This window comes from Octopus bimaculoides, chromosome 11 (genome assembly GCF_046866305.1).
Source record: "Octopus bimaculoides isolate indiv1 chromosome 11, ASM4686630v1, whole genome shotgun sequence".
Taxonomy (NCBI): Eukaryota; Metazoa; Mollusca; class Cephalopoda; order Octopoda; family Octopodidae; genus Octopus; species Octopus bimaculoides.
Genome location: NC_142938.1, coordinates 8,589,284 through 8,610,165, shown reverse-complemented (window position 1 = coordinate 8,610,165; position 20,882 = coordinate 8,589,284). Strand labels below are relative to the sequence as shown.

General features: G+C 37.8%; 1 protein-coding gene across 3 annotated transcripts in view; it reads right to left on the bottom strand.

Moving 5' to 3' along the window:
* The window catches only part of LOC106881743 (kinesin-like protein KIF27), a 52,562-nt gene that overhangs the window by 2,084 nt on the left and 29,596 nt on the right, over positions 1-20,882 (bottom strand). For all 3 annotated transcript variants that reach the window (XM_089359403.1, XM_089359404.1, XM_089359405.1), the window contains 18 exons: positions 20,661-20,735; positions 19,979-20,193; positions 18,921-19,015; positions 17,992-18,166; positions 16,734-16,830; positions 15,911-16,005; positions 14,832-14,939; positions 14,071-14,170; positions 12,918-13,060; positions 11,913-12,009; positions 10,798-10,902; positions 8,817-9,031; positions 5,562-5,673; positions 4,398-4,535; positions 3,757-3,947; positions 2,373-2,473; positions 1,293-1,359; positions 731-870 (listed from right to left, as the gene is read on the bottom strand). In XM_089359403.1, the coding sequence (XP_089215529.1) occupies positions 731-870; positions 1,293-1,359; positions 2,373-2,473; positions 3,757-3,947; positions 4,398-4,535; positions 5,562-5,673; positions 8,817-9,031; positions 10,798-10,902; positions 11,913-12,009; positions 12,918-13,060; positions 14,071-14,170; positions 14,832-14,939; positions 15,911-16,005; positions 16,734-16,830; positions 17,992-18,166; positions 18,921-19,015; positions 19,979-20,193; positions 20,661-20,735 (2,269 nt within the window). The remainder of the gene's footprint in view (positions 1-730; positions 871-1,292; positions 1,360-2,372; positions 2,474-3,756; positions 3,948-4,397; positions 4,536-5,561; positions 5,674-8,816; positions 9,032-10,797; positions 10,903-11,912; positions 12,010-12,917; positions 13,061-14,070; positions 14,171-14,831; positions 14,940-15,910; positions 16,006-16,733; positions 16,831-17,991; positions 18,167-18,920; positions 19,016-19,978; positions 20,194-20,660; positions 20,736-20,882) is intronic.

Genomic DNA, 20,882 nt, shown 5'->3' with positions numbered 1-20,882 from the left:
TTGACAATATTACTTTATATTTAATAGATTCATAACCAAGAATTTTATTTTTTAAATAATCGGCTAATTCTACAGTCATTATGTTGTGCCTCTGTAGAAGAAGTATAACTTGTCAGTCTGTGTGACTGACAAATAGTTTCCACTCTTATTTGCATAGCTACTGGTAGGAAGGGTCTCCTGTGAAACCCTTCTTACAAGCAGTTATGTATAAATTTATATTAAATATTGAAATCTATAAAAAATAGGTGAATGTGTGGTTGAAAAGTTAGCTTTCAAACTGTATGGTTTCAGGTTCCGTCCCACTGCATAGCACCTTGGGCAAGTATCTTCTCCAGCACAGCAAATCGCCAAAGGTCTTGATCACTTGTCATTGCTTCCATGAGACTCAATCTGAAGATCATGCTTCACCACTTCATCCTAACTGTATATCTGGATATAATGTGTGAATGCAACTCACAAATGCTACTTGGCAAACATTAAAACCCATGCTCATGTCTATCTGAAGTTAAGAGCAAATGTCACACTGCATTCAATTTTGAATGTAACATAGATTCTCTGTATACTACTAATATTTTCATCACTTCTAACTTTTGATGTTGTAATGTTGAATCACTGTCTGTCCTCCTAAAATATAAGCAGAAGCAAGAAGAACAGTCCAGCATTGTTGTTTTACCAATTAGTCAACAGCTTGTTAACAATCTGCAGCAAAGAGTAACCATGGAAACCTTACCTAAAAACTGGAGCGATGTAGCAACAACTGGTTTAGTCCCAGACTGATCGGTTTTGTTATTCTCACAGAATAATTCAGGCTGCTGACTTGGAAGTTCTTGGTTATGTTGGCTGGTTGGTGAAAAGCTGACCACCGAGTTCCTAGAATTGAAACAAAACAAAACAATAAATCAATGAACCACAACCGAGAGCTACTGAACAATTGAAGAAGGAAATATGTAAACTCATAGCCACATGCATTTAGTCTCACAGTGAAATCAGGGCCTATGAGGGCTTTAGCAGCAGCTTTGGATGGTGGTAGAAAGAACTGGTCTCATTATTACTTGACAGTTCATCAGAGTTAGTTCCTTGTTAGCCTAATTTTACCGTGAGGCTGAAACACAGATGAATGTAAATTTGTTTTTTCATAAGCTACAACGTATTGGAACTCTTGTAATTACTAACAATGTTGCAAGAACAACCAGTTGAGTAAAGTGTTTCAGTTAAAGCACAGGAGAAATACCTTGCCTCACACCTGAGCTGAGGCTGATGACAACAGACTAAAAACAATGTTATCCTCTTACCTGTTTGTAGTGGAAGACTTGCACCTAGGAAATTCTTTTGACTTAACAAGTTTTGGGCCAAGATCTTCTGAAAAGACAAAGATTAAATGTTTAAGTATAACATCGTATTTTATTGCGTGATGATGAAGTGGTCTTGTTCGAGCAGGCCTATAATCAAAGACATCCTATCCATGACCATCCCTTCATTTTTCTTCTTCAAATATAGTGTAAAGGACTACATCATCCAATGAGCTGTCTCTTGAAGATGGTAGGGTGTGGATTGAGGGATAATTTGTTGTTATTTCTTGCAGTCAAACAACAACAAATGTTGATTACAATAATCATGACCAGCCATCCATTTGTATATCATAGACAACAGTGTGTTCTTTATTAAGATGGTAGGGTGTGATCTGAAGTAGATTTGGTTGCTATTTCTAGCAGGTCAAGCCACTACATAGAAGTCATTGATTTCTGTTGAGTAACTGTGATCAATTGAGATTGCAGATTTATGGGATAGAAAGACATTTTTATGAAACGACATACAGGTCATGCATCACTGAATATTCACAGGTCCAATCTACTTATTTGGATATTATTCGAAGGAACAATTCAATAGGGATCATGCGGAGATGCAATTCATTTCTGGATGAATGGACACTGCATAGAATGACAGGTGGATAACCTAGTCCAGTCCACCTAGCTGTAAATAGGTTCCACAATGATGTACATACAGCTCATCCCTATAAACAACAGAGGATCAACATGATAGAGAACTATTCTGATAGTAATACATGTACAACATCAATTTTCTGGAATCTTCCATTTGAAAGACATTCTGGATAACTGATTTTTCTGAAATAGGGATGGTCACACTCTAAATTAAACAAATATTAAATTTAAGCGTAACTATGTGGTAAGAGGCTTGCTTCTCAACCACATGGTTCCAGGTTCAGTTCCACTGCATGGCATCTTGGGCAAGTGTATTCTACTATAGCCTTGGGCCAACCAAAGCCTTGTGAGTGGATTTGGTGGAGGGAAACTGAAAGAAGCCTGTCATATATATATATATGTGTATGTGTGAGAGAGAGAGAGAGAGATTACCTGATTGACACAGTGATGTATTTTCTTTATCACGTAACTTCTTCTTCAGATCTCTACTGGTTTTCTTGTAGTAGTACAACTCCTTTTCCAAGCTGCGTATCCTGCAATGAGACAAAGTCCTCAACAGTAAATAAGATGTAACTTTTCTTTTTATGGATTCTTTGAGTGTCATTTGAACATATCTAATCTGTTGCACAGAGTAATGTATAAACTTGATGCCTAGTATAGGCTAGTGATGATAATTACTATGTTACATAGAGTGACTATAGTCAACAACACCCCAAAAATATGAAAGGGTATTGGAACCTACATAATTTAGCTAATGCTGGATTAAACTTACAATTTGGAAAAATATTTAGGCAACCTTCATATTCCCAAAAGTATAAATGGAGATGTAAAAAATGCTATCTAGCAGTGTAAGATGACTATGTTGCAGTGAATATAAACTAGCTTTTAGATTGAATCATGAAGTTAAATTTTCAATAATAAAAGAAACCTGAAAATCACATTTTGATAAAAATTTATTAAAATTGGAATTTATAAGAGTTATAAAGAATTTTCTAGAAAGTATAGACTGTTTTCTTTTAGTAAAGTTACATATTCCAAATTAATTAATAAGCAGCTTCCTTATTATATAGATGTACTAGACTGTGGTGTACCACTTCTGTAAAGACACCAGTCTATGGTCAAACAATTTTATACATAAATTAAAGTGGTTTAAAACATTTTAAATAGCTCACATTTATCTTGAGTCAAACAGCTTTGGACAAAAAGATAACAGAATCATATTGGTTGTCACTGAAGTCTTAGCCAAACAATAATATGAAGTGGACATTTAAAATCAATGTGAAAAATAGAATAAAGAGAGAAGGAAAAGAAATAAGAAAGTGAGACAATGTTGAACTAAGAAAAAAGGGGCTGATATAACTGATATAGGCAATCAGGTGACCTGAATGACTGATGCAGATAATAAAGTGATCAGTATGACTAATATAGATATACAAGGAGATTAACGTGAGTGATGTAGAAGATAAAGTAATCTGTATGACTGATGTAGACAACAAGAAGGCAGGTGTAAGTGACGTAGACAAGGAAGTCTGTATGACTGATGTAATTAATAGAGTAGTTTGTATGACTAATGTAGAGAATAAGGTAGTGACTGTGACTGATGAAGACAACAAAATAAGCCTCAATGATTGATGCAGCCAATAAGTCAGTATACCTAGTCAGTAGATAACAAAGTGACTAACATGACTTATAGCGACAACATGGTGATCAGAATGACCAATGTAGACGAAAAAGGAGGTTAGTATGAATGATGTCAGAGAAAGGTGTACAGCAGACAAAGGACAGAAGACAGTTGTCTCCATCAGGTATTTCTTACTTGACATGTGGTTCTTCTTTATTAGCATCTTCATTGTTTTCTGTAAACTGTGCCAACTGGTGCATTAGTACACCAATTTTCTGTTCATACCGTTGCTGTTGCTGAGTGAGTCTGCGGTCAATGTCAAAACTGGCTCTCTGGTGATGGGTTTCAGCTTCATGGAGTAACTTGTCTTGTTCTTCGATTCTGCTCTGGAATTAAAAAAAAAAAATAGTTAAGAATAGTTAATAAAGCATAAAGTCATATTCTTTTGAATTAACAAACATAACTAAAGACAGCAGCAGTAATGGCGAGAGAAACAGATGGCAGAAAATGCAGAGTTTCAGATTAAATGCCTTGCAGCTTCTAGTTACAACAAGTTCTGTCTTGGGTTCAGGTCCTGCTAAGGTCCACTTCACAGTCATTGTTCCAGTGTTGATAAAATAAACAGTCCCTTCCTTCAAAATCTGAGAGTAGTGCCTATGTTAGACATTAATGACAAGAAGACCACAGCTTCTCTTGATTACTGTCTAACAATGGTCTGCTGATAAACATTGGTTTAAACAATAAAAATCCTCTCCCTCCATCTCACTACTGCCACCACCACCACCACCACCACCACCAAAAGACAGACAACGATAACATAATAAAACCGAGCTTACCTGAAACTCATTCATTTTGTGACTCAACTTGCGCTCGTTGTCACGGAAGTTGATGACTTTCTCAAAATATTTCATCAGGAGCAACATCATTTCTTGCGGATTGAGGGTGTTGAATAAACTCAAGATCCCACCCTCACGCTGGTCAAGTAATGAAAAAGAAGAACAAAAACAGATTACACTGAGAAATAGAAGACAAGCTGACCATAAAAATTCATACCCCATGTGGTGCCACGTAAAAGCACCCAGCACACTCTGTAAAATGGTTGGCATTAGGAAGGGCATCCAGCCATAGAAACCATGTCAAATCAGAATGGAGCCTGGCTTAGCTTTCCAGCTTGTCAGCTCCTGTCAAACCATCCAACCCATGCCAATGAGGAAAACAGATGTGAAACAGATGTGTTAACACTTTGGTTTTTAAATATCAGGGACCTGTCAATGGGGATCTCAGTCCACACAATATCAAGGTGTGTGATGGGCTTCTTTGAGTTACTCTCTGCCCTGTCTATCAAATCCACTCACAAGGCTTAGATACATGTGTATATATGCATGTTTATGTTTGTTCTTTGCCACTGCTTGACAACTGGTGTTGGTTTGTTTACATCTCTGTAACTTAGTGGTTTGGCAAAGATGACTGATAGAAGTACCAGACTTTAAAAAATGAATACTGGGGTTGATTTATTTGACTGCATAAAACCCTTTATGCCAGTGTCCTGGCATGGTCACAGTCCAATGACTGAAACAAGTAAAGGATATGTATGATTTAAGAAAAAAAAAAGATAGGATGGTCACAGTTAGAACGTCTTTGATCAATTGGTACTGACTTTATTCAGGCTTTAACTGATTAGGGAAAACACATGGCTGAACAACACTAAAACAAAACATTGAAAAAATAAAGGGATCTAATTAGGAATCTGATCAACTGAGGTTCAACAATCAATCTAAACATACACTCAAAAAAGGGACTTGATTAGGGCTTGATAGAATAGGGTTAACATAGAGTTGAACGATAAAAAATATATATAAAAAAAGGAGCATTAAAACAGGTACCAAAAGGGATTTGATTAAGGGCTACATTGATTGATTAGAACTTGGGGTTGAAGATCAATTGATCAAAACATTAAAACAATATTAAAAAAAAAAAAAAGAAACATAATGTAAGCTTACCTGCACAGAGAACCAAGATTGTCGAAGTTCCATCTGTCTGCTTTCAATGGTCTTGTTCTTATACTCAATGGCAGCATCAAGTTCTTCGACAGCCTCCTCTAGCTCTATTAACCTACAAGTGATAGGGAAGGGTTCAGCATCACACAGCAGAGCAGCATCCCAGCTCATGCCAGACACACAAAGGTGAGGAGCTTTAGAATTCTAAGGCCTCATGTAAAACACTAATAGAACGAGTCAATCTGTCTGCCTGTCTGTGTCCTTTTCTGATTGACTATCAGAGTGTCAGCCTATCTCTCTCTCTCACATTCCCTCTTTCACTCTATGACAATAGAGTACATGTCACTCTATATCAGTGATTCTCAACCATTTTTTTTTATCCTGTACACCCCTTTGATTTCTATTTTACTCAGGTGGACCCTCCTTGCCTTTCAATGTTTTAAAATAATCCTTGTTTCAGTCATTTTACTGTGGCCATACTGGAGCACCACCTTTAGTCGAGCAAATCGACCCCAGGACTTATTCTTTGTAAGCCTAGTACTTATTTTGTCAGTCTGTTTTGATAAACCGCTAATTTATGGGGACGTGAACACACCAGCATCGATTGTCAAGCGATGTTGGGGGGGACAAACACAGACATATATACACACATACATATATACATACATATATACGACAGGCTTCTTTGAGTTTCCATCTGCCAAATCCACTCACAAGGCTTTGGTCGGCCCGAGGCTATAGTAGAAGACACTTGCCCAAGGTGCCACGCAGTGGGAATGAACCCGGAACCATGTGGTTGGTAAGCAAGTTACTTACCACACAGCCTCATTATTATTATTATCATTATTATTATTATCATTATTATTATTATTATTATTATTATTATTGGTCGTTAGCATGCTGGACGAAATGCTTAACAGTATTTCACCCATCGCTATGTTCTGAGTTCAAATTTCACTGAGGTCGACTTTGCCTTTCATCCTTTCGGGGTCGATAAATTAAGTACCAGTGAAACACTGGGGTCGATGTAATCAATTAGTCCCCCAACCTTCAAATTTCAGGTCTTGTGCCTATAGTAGGAAAGATTATTGTTATCATTATTATTATTGGCGAGCTGGCAGAATTGTTAGCACACTAGGAAAATGCTTGGTGGCATTTTGATCCATCTCTATGTTTTGAGTTCAAATTCCACTGAGGTCGATTTTGCCTTTCATCCTTTCAGGATCAATAAATTAAGTACCAGTGGAGCACTGGGGTCAATGTAATCAACTAGACCCCTCCCTCAAATTTCAGGCCTTGTGTCTTTAGTAGAAAGGATTATTATTATTATTAACCTATAACGCCAGCATGGAAAGCAGATGTTAAATAATAATTATTATTATTTCGACTTTGCCTTTCATCCTTTTGGGATTGATAAAATAAGTACCAGTTGAATACTGGGGTCAATGTAATTGATTTAACCCCTCCCCTGAAATTGCTGGCCGTGTGCCAAAATTTGAAATCATTATTATCATTTCAGAATAAAAATATTTTGAAATGCACATACAGACTGTGATTCTAGTTTCATCCAAGTTTTCTTAAGGGTTAAATGAAATTAGCAGTCAAACTTTACAGTTTCTGTAATATGGGAGATGTTTCTGTGTGTGTATGTGAATATATGTGTATGTATGCATGCGTAAATATATATATATATATATATATATATATATCATCATCATCATTGGGTGTGTATTATATATATATATATATATATATATATATATATATATATATATAGACACACACACACAATTATATCTCAAAACAGGAAGTGCTCAACCCCTTACACATTATTTTCACAAACAGGCTGTTTCATTGGTCGTATTGACTGGAACCCCTGTTGTCATAACCAATGGAGTGCCAGTCTTGCTGTGAGGCTATATAACCCATAGATAAACAACAGGGTCTTCAGCAGATACAAGTGAGAATTATTTATTTGGTCTTGGCTTTCTTAAAGCTCACAGGGATTGCTAACCTCACCTTTCAACTGCTGAAGCTAAAAAAAAAAAATAGTTAATAAACATATATTTGGTCTCACTGTGATAATATATAAGCCATGGATAAAGAACAGGAGTTTTGGCAATTAAAAGTGAGTGTCATCCAACTAGAGCCATCTTTCTTAAGGCTAGTCATGTGACCCTTACTTTTAACTACTGAAGCCCCTATGGTTTATCCACAAGTTACATTGCTACACTAAGACCAAGTATATGTTTATTAAACATACTATTTATAATTTCCAAACATAAGACACCTGTTTCTGTCCCTCCATTATACTTTAATCTCCCATCACCTGGCTTCAAGCCACATCCCTCCTCAATACTACAACTCCTCAGTTGTGGGGGGGGGGGGTGTCTTTGTGTTGTGAGCTATTTATTCGGTGACCTCACTAATACCAGCATCACATAAAAAGCATTCAATACACTTTGTAAAGTGATTGTATTAGGAGGAACATCCAGCCATAGAAACCATAACCAAAGCAGACTTCGGGGCTTGGTGCAGTCTGCTGGTTCCAGTTAAACTGTCCAGTGCGTGCTAACATGAAGGCGGTAAAAGTATGATGGAAGGACAGGAAGAACCTTTCTCAAATACCATCAATAACTCCAGATCTTAGAGAGAGCAATCATTAGTTCAGACCGTTTCTAATGGCAAGAGTGACAAGAAAGGCGGTGAGCTGGCAGAAACATTAGAACGTGAGGCAAAATGCTTAGCGGTATTTCGTCTGCCTTTATGTTCTGAGTTCAAATTCCGCTGAGGTCGACTTTGCCTTTCATCCTTTTGGGGTCGATAAATTAAGTACCAGTTACGCACTGGGGTCAATGTAATCGACTTAATCCCTTTGCCGGTACTTGTTTGTCCCCTCTATGTTTAGCCCCTTGTGGGAAATAAAGAAATAAGAGTAACAAGAAAGTATATAACTTCATGCAAAAGATTTCATTTTAGTTAAGGTGACCGCTAACCACGAATCATCTTATGAAAAAAAGCTATAAATTTGTTACAAACAGACGAAATAAACAAAATAAGACTGTTATCCAGAAATATGAAAGCTTGTATTTATTTTTATTAGTATTTTCACAGCGTGTATTTTTATTAGTATTTTCACTGTATTAACTTGATCAAAAGCATGTGCAGTAATCAGCTCTGGATCTACGGTGCAGTGAAGAAGAGAAGAAGCAGTGCAAAAATGCCATGAAGAGTGGAAATGGAAGAAAGCAGCCTTACCGTCTCTCCTCTTGATTACTAAGCAAACATCCATCAGTCAGTTTTTCATCAAGGGTTGCCAGTTGCTCCTTAAGATTGGTACGAACCTGCTTTAATTTATCGATTTCTTTCTGTACAGTCTCTTCCTGGTCTTGAGATGCTCTGATCATCTCCAGCTTTTTGGTCTCTATTGTCTTTTCAACCGACACCAGTTTTGCAGACAAACCCATTAAATCCTAGAAATATTGTGTCAGAAAATATTTTAAAAACCGAAACATAATGAAAGGCAAAGAAAAACACCTGGAAAATCTTCAGAAAGAATTTTTGCCTTTATTATCTCATCAATGTCAGTGGACGTTTGGAAAAGTATCCTAAATGCACCCTGGGATTGTGTGCAAGTTGCAGGTAGAAGGGCTAGATGTAAAAACCTCTCAACCTTTGTCTGAAGAGCAAGCTTTCTTTATTTGCAATGAGTTGTGAATATACAATTGCATTGTATAATGCACAACATGCATATTAATGCAAACATGTAAATATGGTTTTATTCCACACCAAAATTATTACTGCATGGAGAAAGCTGTGAAACAGCTGTAATCCTAAGAATGTCAAGTGGTTAAATGAATATATTCATTTCTTATATATCCTGACTTAAAAGTTTCTCTTACAGGATCAAGCTGTAGCAAGTTTAGAAAGAGTTTTCATTTGATTAGAAGATAGGGACAGTTTAGGGCATCCACGATTCAAGGTGATTGACCTGAAGCCATGGTAAGCTTAGCACTAAATAGTGTTGTAGGTGCTGTACAGATTTCTTGTGATTCTTGACAAAACTAACCAGGACAAACTTCAACACACACAAAGAGTTGGTTGTAAACCTGGCTTTAGTGCATTTATGATCAATTTAAATCCATCTCTCTTTCTCTGCTTTCCTTTTTTTCCCCTACTTGGGACATAAATACTATACCACACACACACACACACATATTGTACTGTTCCGTGATGGTAAGATCAACAAAAAGATTACTCCATCTGGTGAAAGATAAATATTATTTAATAAACTCAATATATGTTTTTATGTGCTACTATTAGTTTCATGTGCTGAGAACATGCCAAACAATGTTTTATAACACGTCTGGAGTCCCAGAACAATCATATATATAATAAAGATTCAGTTGAATTATATATATATATATATATATATAATTAAGATTCAGTTGAATTAGGTACTTAAATTGAGGTGTAGGAAAGCGGTTTCAAATTGATGTAATGTTTTCATTGATCAATTAAATGGAGCTTCTCAAAACAGCCTTAATGTATTGATACCTGGACTTGAGGCTGCAAAGAAAGAGGTTTGGAGACGCCACTACGAAAGATTGCTCAGTAAAGAGAATGAATGGGAGAAAGAGAGTTGACCCAACAGAGGGACCAGCTATCCAAGTTGACAGTACCATGGTAGATAAAGCAATTAAGAGTATGGAGACAGGAAAGGCCCCCGGCCCATCAGGAATCAGTGCAGAGATGCTCAAAATATCTGGCAGTGTTGGCTATAGCCTAGTCACCCATATTGTTAACCAGGTGATACACGAAGGAGTCATACCCAATGACTGGTGTAGCAGCACCATTGTCAACTGCTACAAAGGTAAAGGTGACGCTTTAGATACAAATAATTACAGAGGTATATAGTGGTTAGATCAGGTAATGAAAGTCACGGCCTTTGAAATACATCATCAAGGGACTATAAGACCAGGTCAATCACATTAACATTGTTTTCAACTTATCTGACCAACCAATTCATCCAGCTGACCAATCCTGTCTGACTGGTTTTATTAAAGCCAGTTTGATTGACCACCTGCCTTGTCTATTCAATCAATTTGTCTATTTCATAATGCTTTTGATTCAGCCAGTTTGTGTATGACATCAGCTCATCTACTTGACCATGGCATTTCAATAATGACCATAAGAGAACCATTAGAGAATAAAACTAGACTTTAAAGAAAAGAACAACCTTATTCAAAATCTGACTTGACCGCAATTTCTTGATTTCTAATTCACTTTTCTCAGCCAACATGGCTTCTTTGTTGCTGATTATGTCTTCTTTTCTTTGCAGTTCCTGAAATCGAAGAGCACAAGCATTTAAATATTAAAATTACCTCCCCTTTTCTTTATAAGTTGCCAATAATTTCTGCTAGGTGTTTGTTAAATTTGTGCAACTAAGAGGAAAATATTTTTCTCCTTTCTTTTTGCATGAAACATTAAGTATATCACCACTTAACATATATATTTATTCAAAATTCATAGTATTGGCCCATTTGAGTTATTTCCCTTATTTATATATTGTTTAATTATGCAAATTACACTGACCAATAATTATTTGTATATGTAACAAGTATTTTCTGCAAAGTGGTTTGCATTTGGAAGGGTATCCAGCCCTAAAAACCATGCCAAAACTGACCTCACCTGTGCCATGCCAACTAAAAAGCACTCAGTCCACACTGCGGAATGGTTAGTATTAGGAAAGGCATTCAGCTGTAAAAACCATGCCAAAACTGACACAGAAGTCTGGTGCAGACTGCCTAGCCGGGGGGCTCATCAAACTAGGATGATCTCAAGCTTAAATTCATGGCCTCCACACCAGACTATAGTTGATGGAGAGAACATGCTGAGGCAATCCAATCCAATCCAAAAGCACATTATGTAGGGCCAATTTTGCATATAGGGCACAAAGTGATATTTTGAGACATTTTTTTGTTGGGGAAAAGTGTGTCTTATATTGCCATCAAATATGGTAATATAAGAAATTCACTGCATTTTGTCCCTGGAAAACACTATTTTGAGTAACTCAGTCAACTTAGCCGTATATAGGTGCCACAGGGAATTAAAGTTCATTGGCGTAGGCAGTAGATACATTATTACTACCAAGGGTTTTATTAGCTTACAATACTGATCTTAATTCATACCAAGTGTGTTGTAAAAGCAACAGGAAACTACTGAAGGGGAATCTTTTAATGATGTCCCAACAAACCAGTAGGTTATGAGATGTTTTACTGTTCAGCTAACAAAACACAAGTTTAACACCCTTCAAATTTTTTAGTAAAAAAAAAAAAGACATAAACAGCAAACCTTCTGAAGTTCTTCAAGCTGTTGGCGCTGGTCAAGTATTTTCTCAACTTCAAGGTCCAGTTGTCGTTTCTTCTCCTCCATTGAGTCATGGTTACCACTGCCAGAAAACAGAAGTCAGTTTGGAATAATTTTCCCTTACCACTACCATCACCATCAACATCATCATTCCCACCATAACCATCAACATCAAGAATAACAGTAATCAGCAAGGAATCTTTGATGGAAGTTTCCTTTCTGATTCACATGAAGGTGAAGTCATATGAAGCCGAAAATAAGGCAAACTGATATTGCCCTTCAAAACTACTTCATTTTAGGTACCAAAACTCTTTAAATTTGTGACTTTCTGCTGGGCTCCAAGTTTGCACAATATTACAAATGAGATAATCATGATTAGAATTAAAAAAAAAAAAAGAATATCAACAAAAATTTATTAAAATACCAATACATATATGGATGCATTGTAATAATAGAGTTTAAAATTGTACACCCCCCACCCACCAAAAAAAAAAGACAGAAGACAGACAGGCAAAAAAACAACAAATAAGATGTATTAGTTTGACGCTCAGGGAAAATGGAAGAAGTCTTTGATGTTTCAAACCTATGCTCTTCTACAGAAAGGAATGAGGATGGGAAACAATGGAGAGAGATAAAAAAAAATGGAGGGAGAGAAAAAGATGTTTGGAATAACAGTTTCACATATGCATCAATGACAAACTATGAACCAGTGACCTTTTGACCTTTTGGTCTAGCACCATAATGACTTAAACAGACACTTGTTCTCATTGTAATACATGCACACTCACTCATCATCATCATTTAACGTCCATTGTCCATGCTGGCATGGGTTGGGTGGCTTGACCAGGCCTGGCAAGGTGAGGGGCTACACCAGACACCAGTCTGATTTGGCATGGTTTTCTACTAACCAATATATATATATATAAACACACGCACACACACACATGCACATACAAAGGTATCTCTTCCAGAAGGAAACAGAAGTTTTACCTGTTAATTCGAGGCAAGGAAGCACCACGTAGTTTACGCTGAGCTTGAGCAATTTCCTCATTTTTCCTTTTCAAGATTTTCTGCTGCTGGAGGTTACGCTGTTCTAGTTGCTTCACACGAACTTTCTCTCGCTGCATCACTCGCTGGGAAAAAAGAGAAATGATAAATACAGCCAAATCTACAAGATTGTCCCCCCACTACCCACCACTTGACAACCATGTTGGTTTGTTTATTTGCTTATAACTAAGCAGTTCAGCAGCGAAGGCCTATGGCTAAGTGGTTAGGATATTTGACTCACAGTTATAAGGTCATAAGTTCAATTCCTGGCAGCATGCTGTGTCCTCGAGCAAGACACTTCATTTCATGTTGCTCCAGTCCACTCAGCTGGCAAAAATAAAGTCTACCTGTACTTCAAGGGCCAACCTTGTCACATTCTGTGCCATGCTGAATCTCCCTGAGAACTATGTTAAGGATACACGTGTCTATGGAGTACTCAGTCACTTGAACATTAATTTCATGAGCAGTCTGCCCTGTTGATCGAACCAGCTGGAACCCATGTTGTTGTAACCGACAGAGTGCCAGTTATTTTAGCAGTTTGGCAAAAGAGACAAAACCCTTCAAGGTTGTGCCCCAGCATGGCCACAGTCCAATGGCTAAAACAAGTAAAAGATATTTTGTTGTCTGGGGAGAATCCTATTGTCTTAACCCCTTTGTTACCATATTTTTGCTGAGATGCTCTGTGTCTCTTTCAATTAATTTTAAATATAACAAAGAATTTAGTAAAATAACTTATCAGTAAAATTTAGTATTTAGTAAAATAACTTATCATTCAGCTAGTGTTAAGAACTCAAATTGTGACTAAGGTTTGGTGGAAAATTTTAATTCAGAACTTTTGAAAAAAAGACATTTGTACTACTGAGCCAGAGGCTGTTTCAGCTGGGTTGGTATCAAAAGAGTTAATGCCTTATTATCTAACACACTCACCGGTTCAATTTCCACTCATTCATTATTTATGCATATCTTTTATGAAAATAATATTCAGAAACTGATAAAAGTAAATATGAGGTTAAACATCCACCCAATAAAACTAGGACAAATAGTAGAAAGAAAAAAAAAACACAAAACAAAACAAAACTAAATCTTAAAACTTTACCTCTATTTTAGACTTCTTGTCATGTTCTTCTTTCAATTTTTTCTGCAAAGTGTCATGTTGCTGCTTCATTTTCAGTACAGACAGTTTCAAGTCTTCAATTCTGTCCAAATAAAGAAGGAAAAACTTTTGAGTAAGGGCCAAGGTGTGCTTCTTTAACGTCCGCCTTCCATGCTTGCATGGGTGGGACGGTTTCACAAGAGCCGGCCAGGCCGACGCCTGCACCAGGCTTCTGTGACTGTTTTGGCAGGATTTTTACAGCTGGATGCCCTTCCTAACACCAACCACTCAGCAGAGTGGACTTGGTGCTTTTTTCATGGCACAAGCACTGGGGAGGTCAGTTTTGGCAAAGTTTTTATAGCTGGATGCCCTTCTGAGCACCAACCACTTTACTCTGTGTGTGTGTGTGTGTGTGTGTGTGTGTGTGTGTCTTGACATCGTATGGAGTTGTAAATCGCTGTCGCTGTCATACAATACATTTGTTTCCAATATGCTGTCATGAGAAAATATTAGCTTGCTTGGAAACAGGTGAGGGTTGGTGACAGGAAGGGCCTTCACCTGTAAAACATCTGCCCCAATAAACTCCATCTGAGCATGGAAGAGTGAACGTTAAAATGAAATGAATGATGATGGTGATGATTCTCGTGTGTGTGTGTGTGTGTCTGTATATATATATATGTGTACAGACACATTGGTTTCCTTTGCTGCTCTTGTTGCTGTGTCAAAACCTGAATTAACATTGGTGTGAATCATCGTTAACTTACTTTTTCTCATTTTGTGATGTAATGTTGGCGACTTTGACTGTTTCCTTCTGTTGCTTCCGCAAGGTAGAGATCTTCTGTTCTGCATCCTCAATCTTCTTTAAATACATCCTGCAAAGATAACAACATAGCGGCACTAAGTTAGATAACTGACGGTCAGTGAACTACGAGCAGTGACTATATAACTAAGTAGCCTCCCTTGTTTGTTGCCCATCTACACATCTATTCGCGTTTATCACGAAGGTTTAGTTAAAAAAAGAAGAAAAGTGATTAATTAATCAGTGATAAACGAATCACATCCCCACACTTTGTAAATGGTGTTGCTGGTAAGTTTATTGATATCAAACTTGTGGCCCATACTAGCGAACCTTCCACATATATATATGTGCCTGTGTTTGTCCCCCCCCACCATCACTTGACAACCGAAGTTTGTGTGCTTACATCTCCATAACCTAGTGGTTCGACAAAAGAGACCGATAGAATAACTACTAGGCTTACAAAGAATAAGTCCTGGGGTCGATTTGTTCGGCTAAAGGAGGTGCTCCAGCTTGGTCGCAGTCAAATGACTGAAACAAATAAACGAGTAAAAGAACATGTCTCTATAAATATATCTTTTAGCTGCTTCAGTCATTGGGATTCTGGCCATGCTGGGGCAAAACCTCCAAGTCAATCCCAGTACTTATTTATAAGTGTGGTACATATTCTATTGGTCCTTTTTGCCAAGCCACGTAGTTGTAGGGACATAAACAAACAAACACAGTTGTAAAGTGGCAGAGTGGAGAACAAACACAAACACACACGTATATATATATATATATATATGATGGGCTTCCACATAGTTTCTGTCGACCAAAATCACTCACAAGGTATATTGGTCAGTCCAGGGCAGTAGTAGAAGACACTTGCCCAAGAGGCCACCCATTAGAACTGCTTCTGAAACCATACAGGAGCTTCTTGGCCAATCATCCATCCAGCCTGGAAGAGGACACACATACATGTGTGTGTGTGTGTGTGTGTGTGTGTGTGTGTGTGTGTGTGTGTGTGTGTGTGTGTGTGTGTGTTGCAACAAGAAGCTAACTTACTTTTTTTCGTCAGTCTCATCACTCTGTCCCCTACATTCCAAATCCTGCAGATTATGTCTGGTTTCAGACAAATCCTTTTGCAATTTAACCATTTCCTAAAGAAAAATAGACAAGAATCAAAAGTTGCTGTAATACTTGATAGATAAGGTGGCATACTAACCATTCTTCCCCGATTAACCTTTTAGCATTCAAATTACTCTGTTTTGAATAAATTATGCGTTATCCTGTAGCCTCAAGATTTTAATGGTGGAGGCGCAATGGCCCCAGTGGTTAGGGCAGCGGACTCACAGTCATAGGATCGCGGTTTCGATCCCCAGACCGGGCGATGTGAGTGTTTATTGAGCGAAAACACCTAAAGCTCCACGAGGCTCCAGCAGGGGATGGTGGCGAACCCTGCTGTACTCTTTCACCACAACTTTCTCTCACTCTTACTTCCTGTTTCTGTTGTGCCTGTAATTCAAAGGGTCAGCCTTGTCACACTCTGTGTCACGCTGAATATCCCCGAGAACTACGTTAAGGGTATACGTGTCTGTGGAGTGCTCAGCCACTTGCACGTTAATTTCACGAGCAGGCTGTTCAACTGGAACCCTCGACGTCATAAGCGATGGAGTGCCAACAACAACAAGATTTTAATGATGCGAGTGTTGATTTTTAGAATGACATTGTAGGCTAGGTGTGAGAGGCTAGCTCTGGCTGGTTTGAACATAAAACAGGTAGAATATTTGGACCTGATATGGCCAGTTTAAATATTAAAGGATTAAATAGATAAAAAAAAAAAGATTTAAGAATTTAAAAACCAAAGACAAGTGAGAAACGAACCAACCTTTTCTTGTTCCTTAATTTTCTGTACATATTGTCTGTTTAGTAATGTTGCATCTTTACCTTTCTTAACAAGTTCCCGAATAAACTGTTCTTTCATCCTGAAAGACAAGTAGAACAAATAATTCTTTTATTCTTTTACTTGTTTCAGTCATTTGACTGCGGCCATGCTGGAGCACCACCTTTAGTCGAACAAATCGACCCCAGGACTTATTCTTTGTAAGCCTAGTACTTATTCTATTGGTCTCTTTTGCTGAACCACAAAGATATCAGTTGTCAAGCGATGATGGGGGGGAAAAACACGGACACATATACACACACAGATATATATATATATATATATATATATATATATATATATATACGACGGGCTTCTTTCAGTTTCTATCTACCAAAACCACTCACAAGGTTTCGGTTGGCCTGAGGCTATAGTAGATGACACTTGCCCAAGGTGCCTCACAGTGGGACTGAACCGGGAACCATGTGGCTGGCAAGCAAGCTACTTTATTTCATTCAATTTGTCATCAAGGCATTACATAGAAGTAATAGCTGCGGGCCGGACAATAGCATTAATGAGATGAATGATGAAAACCTAATGGTATTAATGAGGGAAGGCAGAAGACACCTGCTGATCTCTGCTTCTCTAAAACATTTGATCTTTTGTAAACATACAATTTGAGGTAATAAAGCTCTTACTAATGTTCCATTTGGACTCAAGGTCCTTACAATGAGGCACTAAGCCTCATACCAAAAATAAAACCATGTCCTTAAAAATGAGACACTAAGCCTCTTAATTCTACCATTTCTTGTGCCTATATTAGAAACGATTATCATTATTACTATATTATTGGACATACCAAGTGGAAAAGCCATGTACTTATCCCCACGACTGCAAGTCACCTGTTTCTGACCCTTTGTCATACTTTAATTTCTCATTACCGAGCACATAGCTTGTTGAGAGGTCTTGTCTTGTGAGTTACTTGGTCACCTCACTGGTGTCGGTGCCATGCAAGAAAGCACCCTGTACACTCGGTAAAGTGGCTGGCATTATGAAGGGCATCCAGCCATAGAAACAATGCCAAAGCAGATATTGGAGCTCGATGCAGTCCTTAGGTTCTCGAGCTCTTGTTGACGCCTCCAATCCATGCCAGCATAGAAAGCAGATATTAAATGATGATGATGAAGAAACAAGAGACTTTGGAGGAAAATTTCAAAGACACTGAAAAGAAGGTAAGAACTGGAAGATCATAAATGGAACCTACCGGATATTAGAAGCCAAATTGGACAGTTTTTGGTTGGATTCAAGCATTTTCGCATCTGCTTCTGTCATCTCATTCTGTGGTTCCTCTTCAATGGAACTGGATGAAGATAACTGCTGTCTACTTCGTGTAGTGGACATTTCAAGGTGTTGAATGGAAACTTCACATGTGATGGGATCTAATCAAAAGAAAATAATTTTCTTTTACTAGAGTAAAAGACATTTGAGTGAGGTCATTGCCATTGCTACTGGACTGGCTCCTGTGCAGGTGGAACGTAAAATACACCATTTTGAGCATGGCCGTTGCCAGTACCGCCTGACTGGCCTTCGTGCCAGTGGCACATAAAAAGCACCCCCTACACTCTCGGAGTGTTTGGCGTTAGGAAGGGCATCCAGCTGTAGAAACTCTGCCAAATCAAATTGGAGCCTGGTGTAGCCATCTGGTTTCACCAGTCTTCAGTCAAATCGTCCAACCCATGCTAGCATGGAAAGCGGACGTTAAACAATGAAGATGAGAGAAGTTTGCAGAATTCTTCACTTATTAACCATTTTTATCAATCTGTTAAGTTCACATCACTCCATAAAACGCATAGACTGGTTTTGTTTTTCGCTGGCATATATAATTCCTCCCTAGACAGGGGACGAATGGAATATACAAGAAACTTTATGGCTCACAACGATCGTTTTGATGCATCTTGTTACAGCTAACAAGGAAACACATGTAGCCTGAACTTTACCTGTTCCACTCCATCAATTTGGATATATATATATACACACACACACATATGGGTCTATGTGTATATGTGTGTTATGTGTGTACATGTACAAGTGGTGTAACAGCATATGGCTGCATTTGTATATATGTGTGATGATATGTGCATGTGTGTGTGTGTGTGTGAGTGTACGTGTGTTTGTACATACATGAATACATACCTTGGTCACAAGAAATCTCTTTAAAAGTGTCCTGTTGGTCTGACCTTAACTTTCCCACTCTAAATGTCGATCGCCTCTTGATTTCAGAATGATTTCTGCGGAATAAGACACAGAAATGAAACATTTAACTCTTCTAATAGGTCCTGGCACGAAATTATACACAATTTTAAAAAACCATGTGTGTGTGTGTGTGTGTGTGTGTGTGTGTGTGTGTGTGTGTGTGTGTGTGAGAGAGAGAGTGTATGCCTACAAGTCTGTGTATAAATATGTATGTATGTATATGGTTATACAAAAGTTTATAAGCATTAACAAAAACGTTCATCTTATCTTTCTACCATCAAATCATTAACCCACCTTCCCAATGCCTCAGTTTATTAGTCATCATCATCGTCATTTTACAATCTGTTTTCCTGTGCTAGAACAAATTAGAGAGGTTTTCTAAGTAACATCACTCTTTGGGATTCCTTCCTATTTCCATTTATGTTGTCCAATAATCCCAGATTTAGGTTTTCAACTTCATCCAAACTTTTCATTTTTGTCATTAATTTAAAACATTATCCAATTCCCTTTTGCTTTAGCTCCACTCTGGGTTGCTAGGGCATCCAGCTGTAGAAATCAAGCCAAAACAAACAATGGAACCTAGTGCGGTCCCTGACCTTGTCAGCTCCTGTCAAATGGTGCAACCCATGCCAGCAGGGAAAATCGACATTAAATGTTGATGATAATGATTATGATGCACAGATACATAACTACAGGGTTGGGTACAAATGTTTTGCAATAGAAATTTATACAGAGTCAAAGGGTCACCAACAGATTGGAGTACAGTACTTTTTGTCGGCACGTAAAAGCACCCACTACACTCTTGGAGTGGTTGGCGTTAGGAAGGGCATCCAGCTGTAGAAACTCTGCCAAATCAGATTGGAGCCTGGTGTAGCCATCTGGTTTCACCAGTCCTCAGTCAAATCGTCCAACCCATGCTAGCATGGAAAGCGGACGTTAAACGGTGATGATGATGATGATGATAGGATAGAGGGAAACAGAGCAGGAATTTGGCTTACTTCTTGAATGTTTCAGACTGAATTTTATCCAAAGACATGTCATCTCCTTGGCCAGTGTCATCAAAGCTGAGGTGAAGGACTTCATCAGTGTCTTCTAAGTTCACAACCAACAACTGACTGCGGGCACGGAAGTTCTGCATAATCCGTTCCAAAGAGAAGAGGGCCGGACTAGTGTGTATTTGGCGAGAAGGAGGACGAAGATATGTCAGGCTGCTCTGGAATTATCAGAGAATATCAGGTTACATAAACAACTCATAGTAATACTATTTTCTCAAGGACACATTCCTAAACTATCATTTTCTTTTTGACACATATATATATTATCGTTCTGTTGTGTCTGGAGAGAGTCGTTCTCTTTTAGTGCCTTATAATTTAACACACTCACCGGTAAAATTTCCACTCATTTACTTATTTATTTTTCTAAAATTTTCATTGCATCTTGGTCTTGCAACCTTTTCAATAGTTATTGAGAGGCACTAAAAGAGAATGACTCTCCCCAGACACAACAGAATATGCAGCTTCACATTCTTCAAAGACTGATGATTCAAAAATCTATCTTTGGTACACAGAAACAACCAAAAATCTAAATCTCTTGGTCAATAAAGCTTCAAGGTAAATAACAGATATGGTAAAGTATTCATTTGGTCAAACTCAGAGGCCAGAAAGTTCTGGAAATACTTACATATTGTATAGGTACAGTCTGAGGGCGAATGTGGAGTTTTTCAATTGTCTGAACATCTTCACAACTAGGTGGAGACTAAATTTTAAAAAAAAATTGGATAAATAAACTCCAAATAAACATTCTTTCAGATAACTACATTCCTACAAGTGAAATAAATTTTCTTTAATTTCCAAAGTGATTAATATGTAAATCATTGGCTAAAAATGAATTTAAACTGCTGGA